This window comes from Eurytemora carolleeae, unplaced genomic scaffold (assembly GCF_000591075.1).
Source record: "Eurytemora carolleeae unplaced genomic scaffold, Eaff_2.0 scaffold1106, whole genome shotgun sequence".
Taxonomy (NCBI): Eukaryota; Metazoa; Arthropoda; class Copepoda; order Calanoida; family Temoridae; genus Eurytemora; species Eurytemora carolleeae.
Genome location: NW_019396991.1, coordinates 68,112 through 76,588, shown reverse-complemented (window position 1 = coordinate 76,588; position 8,477 = coordinate 68,112). Strand labels below are relative to the sequence as shown.

Sequence of the window (8,477 nt, the reverse complement as noted above, 5' to 3'; positions counted from 1 at the left end):
GAACCTGTAAAAGGAATCTGGAAAGGGAACCTGGAAAGGGAACTTGGAAAGGTAACCTGGAAAGGGAGCCTGGATAGGGATCCTCTAAATAGAACCTGGAAATAGAAAATGGGGAGGGAACCGGGAAAGGGTGTTGGAATGGAAGCTTGGAAAGGAACCTGGAAAAAAGGAATCTGGAAAGGAAACCTGGAAAGGAATCCTGGAAAGGGAACCTGGAAAGGGAGCCAGAAAAAGGAACCTGAAAAAAGAATCTTTAAATTAAGCCTGGAAAGTAATCCTGTACAGTTAGGAAACCAAGAAAGTTGGATTGTGAACGGAAATTAGAAATAAAAGAAAAAAGTAAAATGTAGATTGGTGCAGTGAAAAATGTTGAAACAAGTGTTATAATATTGACCTGTGACCAGTTTTGTCTGAAGTTTGAATTGTATTGAAGTAGGTTAGGAGCTGAGGTTTAAAATGTTAACGTCGTGTGTGGTTGTCACCATAACACCATGTAACCCAACCCAACCTTTCCAGGCATATTATACAACCCTGGAGCTGGGTTGTGCCTCGTTACATAAATCTAGGCCTGGAGTTCAACCAGCCCAGCCTGATTTGTGTTTTGGTGACTACATAGATACACGGTGCAAACTCCTCTGCGGAGTTTAAAGTATTTTGAAATATCCAAGGATACATGAAAACTTAAATGTACACATAGTCCAAAGAGTCAACGAAACCTCAACAAGACAAAACTTCTAATCCTTCTCCCATTCCAATTTTCCATTCACTTTTGCTTTGCATATCGTGTATACATTCTTTTTAAACCTTTACCCTTCTTTGGAAATGGAATCAATTCGTCTTTATCATTGCTTAATTTAGATCTTAGCAATAACAACTTAATCCTCTGTCAGTTTATTCCTTTTCCTTTTTTCCTTTTTATTCATTTTCCTTTTTCATCTTTTCCTTTTTAATCCTTTTCCTTTTAATTCTATTCCTTTCTAATCCTTTTCCCTTTTCATCTTTTTCCTTTTTATTCCTTTTTCATCTTTTCCTTTTTAATCCTTTTTCTTTTTAATTCTTTTCCTTTTTTATTTTTTTTTCACTTTTTTTATTTTCCTTTTCTATTTAATACTTTTCCTTTTTTTCTTTTTCTTTTCCTTCTAAACCTTTTTCTTTATTATCTTTTTCCTTTTAATCCTTTTTCCAGTTTTAATATTTTGCAAGTGTTAATCCTTTAAAAATATTTTTCCTTTCGTCATTCCTTATTACTTCTGTTCATTACTTTCCAGTTCTTTTCTCTTCTTTCCAGTTTTATTCTCTTCTTTCCAGTTCTATCCTCAATTATCCAGGTCTTTTGTCTACTTTCCAGTTCTATTCTCTACTTTCCAGTTCTATTCTCTACTTTCCAGTTATATTCTCTACTTTCCAGTTCTATTATCTATTTTCCAGTTCTATTCTCTACTTTCCAGTTCTATTCTCTACTTTCTAGTTCTGTTCTTTACTTTCCAGTTCTATTCTCTACTTTTTCAGTTCTATTCTCTACTTTCCAGTTCTATTCTCTACTTTCCAGTTCTATTCTCTACTTTCCAGTTCTATTCTCTACTTTCCAGTTCTATTCTCTACTTTATAGTTCTATTCTCTACTTTCCAGTTCTGTCCTCTCCTGTTCTATTCTCTACTTTCCAGTTCTATTCTCTACTTTCCAGTTCTATTCTCTACTTTCCTGTTCTATTCTCTACTTTCCAGTTCTATTCTCTACTTTCAAGTTATATTCTCTACTTTCCAGTTCTATTCTCTACTTCCCAGTTCTATTCTCTACTTTCCAGTTCTATTCTTTACTTTCCAGTTCTATTCTTTACTTTCCAGTTCTATTCTTTACTTTGCAGTTCTATTCCTTACTTTCCAGTTCTATTCTCTACTTTCCAGTTCTATTCTCTTCTTTCCAGTTCTATTCCTTACTTTCCAGTTCTATTCCTTACTTTCCAGTTCTATTCTCTACTTTCCAGTTCTATTCTTTACTTTCCAGTTCTGTTCTTTACTTTCCAGTTCTATTCTTTACTTTCCAGTTCTGTTCTTTACTTTCCAGTTTCAGAAGTTTCTATTTTTATTTAAAACTCTATTCCGGTACTCTCTATGATAAATTATTCATAAATCATTTAAACCTTCCCCCGACCTCCCTGCCAGGTTTGAGCAAACCTCAGCTTTGGTTTCAGTTAAATCATTTATTATTTATGGTAGAGGGGCCCTGTATGCTGTAGGTAGAGTACCGTTTATTAATATTACAGGTATTGTATTGTTACGTTAACATGGTGAACATGGATACCACATTCTTTCTATAACAACGAAATCCTTCCATCCAACCCACACTGCCAACCAGCTAGATCGTTAGAAAATCCAACCAAATCCTAGCAACCATTATATGCCAACATAACCATACCTTACATAATAAACCCTTTCACACACTTTTAACATACTATCCTATCCATACCAAACCATACCAAACCATACCAACTATATTAAACCATTACATTAGTTTCAAGCCATACCAACAATACCAAACAATACAAAACAATACAAATCAATACAAAAAATAAAAAACAATACCAAACCATAACAAACAATGCTGAACGATTCAGACCATACCAAACTTTTCTAAACCAAACCATCCGTCCTAAACAGTACAGAACCAAACCAAAAGATATCAAACCATACCAAACCAAACCAAAAGATATCAAACTATACCAAACCATTCAAAATCATAGAAAACCATACTAAACAACACCAAACCATATTAAACCATACCAGAACATACCAAACCATACCAAACTATACCAAACCATACCAAACTATACCAAACTATACCAAACTATACCAAACCATACTAAACTATACCAAAATAAAGCAAACTCAACAAAACCATGCCTTACAGATTAAAAACAAGCCATACTAAACATACCAAACCATACCAAACCATACCAAACCAAACCAAACCATACCAAACTATACCAAATCATACCAAAACAAAACAAACTTAACAAAATCATGCCTTGCAGATTAAAAACAAGTCATACTAACAATACCAAACAATGCCAAAACATGCCAAACCATACCAAATAATTTCAAACCACATAAACCATTTCTTTTCTGTATCATCGTTTCTAATTTTTGTAGTCAAACATTTGAAATCTATTAATATCTTATAAATAATGTTCGTGAAATAAGAATCAAATTTCGCAAAAATGGTTATCAAAAGATTTAGCAAAAAACATAGGATTTTCAAGGTGTGTTTGATTTTTTTGAAAAAAAATATGTTTTTGAACTACATATTAAAGTCACAAACCAAGTAATGATTTATTGAACAACTTGATTATTTATTATTAAAACAAATTAAAGCTAAAGCCTAAAACTATAATATAATACACTGGTCGAAGTGCCCGGCGTGGCCCATGGATTTTGTAAGTACTGTGATTCTGATACAGTTTTATTGTGACCCGTTTTCTAAAGTAGATATTTTTATCTAATGTAGCATGTTAGAAGTGAAGTTATTTTGTGTGTAGAATTTTTATTGGTAGCTTCCTTTTATTATTTGTATAGTGTTTTTTTAGAAAGGAATTGAGTCTTTGCCACGAATTCAAATTTTCTAATAGCTATATCTCTACAACCAGATAATGTAAACCTTTGATATTTCAAACTTAGATATTTGATTCATCAGAATTCATGGTTTGAAATATCTAAGGTCTACGACACTGGGTTGGGAAGATAAAGGGATTAATAAATCAGAGTTTGTGACAAAGACTCAATTCCTTTAAAGATTTATAATACGACAATTTGTTGTGTACGTACTATGTAATACGTATGCTCAGATAAACCAGACATCTCATTCATTATTTATTTATTTGTCTTTGTTAATTAGTGTAAACACAATTTAAACTGCGTATGGGCAGTAAATAAAGTATATATAAGACATTGTAGCTTCACCACTGCAGCTGCACCCAAATGCAGGTGCATAATATAATGTGTGAACAAAAATTTTAAAAATAAATTGCCAAAATAAATAAAAAAAAGAATATTGTTAATTTCTTAGTTTAATTCTAAGTGAATGCTTATTTATTTCATCCTTGATATACTACAGATAAAAAGTTAAAATCTAATATTTTTAAAGAATACATTTTTGTGAATAACTGATGAAACTCAGTTCAAATCCAGTATTTAGTTTAGATCTTTAATTAACAATAAATAGATTATAAAGTAAATCTATACCAATATAAACTAAATATATCTTTATTTGATTTGTAAACTAAAATTTCTTTTATTAACTTAGACTTTTAAAAAGTTTACTAGTTAAAACCAGTTTTTTTTCATAAAATAGTGTTTAACCGAATTTTTTAAACTATTAAAGATTTGTAACCAGATTTAATAAATAGCGGGATATAGTTGAACTTGTCTTCCTTCTACTTGGTGGTTCAAATACGTCCTCGCGGTTCAATTACTTTTCGCTTTCATAAATTCTTATCTCTGTATGGTTCAGATTATTGTGCTTATTGCTGGGTTTGGATTGGTGGGAACCTTCGCTGCTCCACAGTTATATCAGCTGTAAATATTATTTTACTTTATTTAATATTTATTGATTTTACCGCCTTTTGAGCAACATTACCGACCTAAGATTCTTCCAAAAGAGGGAAGTTAAAATACATAACGTTCCCTTGGGACATTTGTGTAAAATAACCATCCGCTCTGAAACGTTTTAAGGAAGAAATTTGCGAATTTTAATCTCGAAAAACGTTAAAATTAGATTATCTTCACCTAAACTTTATTGAACGAGAAGTCAGGTCTGAAAACAAACGAACTAACTAAATCAAAAAAACTATAAAATTCAGACAAATTATACAACGACATTGAATCCATTTTCACAAAAATAATCTATGAAATATTCTTGTCAGAGGAACCTATTGTGTGAATTATCAAAATTATTAAAATTAAATGCTTTAACCTCCTCGGAAACACTGATGCATCTATTCTTGTTTACAAATACCTCCCAGAGAGAACTGGTTTCAATATGTACGCAGAGTATACGCAACCGCAATTAACTTTCCTTGCATTAGTACCTTGCACGCACTCAAGTATTGAAGAGAATATTTGGTTAGATTAGTTTCTAGTGTTACCTATATAATAAAAGCTCATCGCTCATATATAATTGTAAGTTAGTAAGTAAATAATATATATTAAACATTAACATGTAAACTTATTAAAGTGGCGCCCGTGGCGGGAGATGTACAATTCGCAGGACTGTGGTTTACAACGTTAATAACGTATCAAAGTCTTTAAAACAAATTATACATTAACAAAAAATGATCCGCTGGTAATTAATGTATTTTTTATAACTTGAATGTTATGTACAAGGTGGGGAAAGGATATGCTGGAGAAAAAATATATATATATATATATATGTTAGCAATGCTGGCCAAATGGGTGATATTTTTTAAGTGAACCCTAGAGTATTTCGGGGACAGCAAAATTCTATATTTTTAGAGAAGCTGTTGACAGTAGTGTAGATGAGGTTGAGAATGAAAAAGTTGACAAAATTACGAATAAAGAATATGCTGAGGTTCCGTACACTGTTGTAGAAAGAATTGTTTACGTAAGAAAACCCTTTTTAATTTTTATGCAATATTTTCTAAATTGTCTTTTATGTTCATCAAATTGTCAATAAATATAGAATAAACTGTGTTCACCAATGAATTTAAATAATTTACATGAATTTTTTATTATGTTCTGAAACATTTCCAAAAAGAGGGTTCATGTAATTCATAAAAAAAAATTATTTGTATTTTTGAGGTTCTACATTTAAGAGTCTTTATTGAAAGATTTAGGAATAAATGATATTCCTTTGTTAAGATCTGACTTTAACAAGGACCTGCAGAGCTTTGTGATTAGCGGGCCGGGATTCAATGAAAGAGGAATGTAAATTTTTGATTCGTAGGATGATCTGAGCTACGAGATTAGAGATTATCCAGCTGTAATGTGGGTTTGTACAAGAATGGTTTTCACTCAGGTGATCCTATAGTTTTATAAAACGAACCCTTCCCGGCGTTGCCCGTGATATTAAAAAAAACTACCCCAAGGTATACCCCTGAGTTCCCTCAAAAGAAATTCAGCCAATTTGGATTATTATTATTGTATTATTGTTAATATTATTGTTATTATTGCTATTTTATTATTACATATATGTTAGCTTTAGCTGGTAAAACAGCTGGATATCCACGGGCAATGCCGGGCACTGAAGCTAGTTAATAATATTATCAATATTATTATTCTTATTATTAACATTATTATTTTTGTTTTTATTATTGATATTAGTACAGCTATTATCATAGACATTATTATTATCAATATTTTCATTAGTATTGTTTTCACTATCATAACAAGTGTAAAAAGTATGACCTTAATCAAAAATGTTATAATAGAATTGCCATAAAAAAATAAATTAACTAAGTATTATTATGATCTCTTAACAATGGCAGTTTTAGGCGAAAGTCAAAGATAATTTTAAAGATATATTTGAAAAGAAAGATAAATCTGAAAATGAAAATACAATTAAGGAGGAGGATCTATTGGAAAGTGAGAATATATTCGACGAAGAAGATATATCTGAAAATGAAAATATATTTGAAAATGAATATAAAACCATGAAAGATCAGCCTAGTTCACAAATGTACATAAAACTGTTCAGGTAGATAAACTGTACAATTGTATACTGTAAATTTACTTGTATTTATAATATTAAATCAAATTAAATTAAATATTTTAATTCACAAAGATTACCGATTTTAAAATCATTATGTAACAAATGCCAGATTTTCGCACCATTCACAAACCTTCTCCTAGTTTTCATTTTATTTTCGAGTGCTCTTGTTAAAATCTAGTATTCTCTCTCCGTAACTATTCTTGGCTTTGCTCAGCTCTGCATAGGTATTCAGGCTAGCTCGCCCAGCTATAACCTCTCCATGTAGCATCTCTAGGTATCCTTTCGTCTCATCTGTGTTCTTGTTCCTGCAATGGGATTGGGATCATGTGTCTCCTGTCTCATACAAATTTTGCTTCAATTTTCTACACAGAGATCCAGCGATCGATACAAATTTTGCTTCAATTTTCTACACAGAAATCCAGCAAGCTAAGCAAATTTTACTTCAATTTTCTACACAGAGATCCAGCGAGTCATGCAAATTTTACTTTAATTTTCTACACAGACATCCAGCGACCTATGCAAATTATGCTTAGATTTTCAACACCGAAACGACTTTGATTTTACATTACTAACTCACAAATACTTTTTTGTGGTGCTTGACATGTGTTCATTATTTAATTTACAAAATGCGCAATTTAGATTACTGTGATTAATGCTTACATTACTGTGATTAATGTTTTGTTGCTGTTTGTAAGGTATATTTCTGGGTTTAATTCTGCCAAACAAGAAATTAAAATGACTATTCCAGTTCGTAGTAAGATATCACAGATGGAGGTAAGAATATATTACAATTTTATCTTCACACCTGATCGCTAAATGTATTTTTTGAGTCTATGGAAATATTTCGTGCAGTGAAAGGATGCAAGCCTTGAAATCAATTACATTTCTAATACAATCCCAAATATTTACTTAACTAAAAGTGTTTAGTTCTGATAATGTTTTCCTGCTGAAGAAATGCGCAAGTCACCTTTGTAGAGAACTCACAATTGAAAAAAATTAGTTTAGAGAATTATCAACATTGTATCTCTAATTCATACTTAATAAACCAAAGTGCTTAATGGTACTATTGTGTATCGGACATTATCATCTTTCCATATGAGAGGGCACTTAAACATTACACTAACAATATGTTCGTTATATCTAAATGATCTACAGACTGCAAAAAATATTTTTTTTTCAGAATAAGTCAAGTGTTCATGAGACTTGTTTCTACCTGGACCCAGCTGTACAGGTTGACCCACCTACTCCGCTGCAGGAGGATCTAACTATCCTAGAGACTCAACCCTGCAGGGAGGAGAACATTTTCTGCAATCTTCGGAAGACACCCCAAACCAATTACCAAACTAAATGTTTTAACCCTGTATTAACCTCTATTTGCATTGAACTGAACCATATACACCGAAACATTAAATACGACTCCTTCCAATAAGGATTTACCGTACACACTACACATGATATTCTGACCCATTTATTATTACTTGGCTTTCTTGGCGCTTCGGGCCCGTCTTATATTTTAACTTTTAATTGTGTCTCTATTTAGCCTATGTTACCCCCCGGGGTACTCAAGGGTTTCCTCAAAAAATTTTAGCCCATTCGGTCCATTCGTTTGGCCAGCAATAGCTGACCTATAAATATATATATATATGCATACATAAATCCTAACATCTATATATATATTATATAGATAACAAGTTCGCGGATTTAATAATATATTTTGCCCTTATCCAAATTTTACGAAAACCAAAACTTAACTT

At 31.6% G+C, this 8,477-nt stretch overlaps 1 protein-coding gene across 1 annotated transcript; it reads left to right on the top strand.

Annotated features, from left to right (window-relative positions):
- The first annotated feature begins 3,887 nt into the window (after positions 1-3,887).
- On the top strand, positions 3,888-8,274 carry LOC111710854 (uncharacterized). The gene is made up of 7 exons (XM_023485023.1): positions 3,888-3,980; positions 4,507-4,571; positions 5,508-5,616; positions 5,959-6,030; positions 6,578-6,708; positions 7,419-7,497; positions 7,904-8,274. The coding sequence occupies exons 1-7, from the start codon at positions 3,975-3,977 to the stop codon at positions 8,150-8,152; spliced, it is 711 nt and encodes a 236-aa protein (XP_023340791.1). The 5' UTR covers positions 3,888-3,974; the 3' UTR covers positions 8,153-8,274.
- The last annotated feature ends 203 nt before the right edge of the window (positions 8,275-8,477 follow it).

Coding starts and splice junctions, on each gene's coding strand:
- LOC111710854 (XM_023485023.1), top strand. Junction 6,031..6,577: donor CAAGAATGGTTTTCACTCAG/GTGATCCTATAG, acceptor AATACAATTAAG/GAGGAGGATCTATTGGAAAG. Junction 6,709..7,418: donor ATGTACATAAAACTGTTCAG/GTAGATAAACTG, acceptor GCTGTTTGTAAG/GTATATTTCTGGGTTTAATT.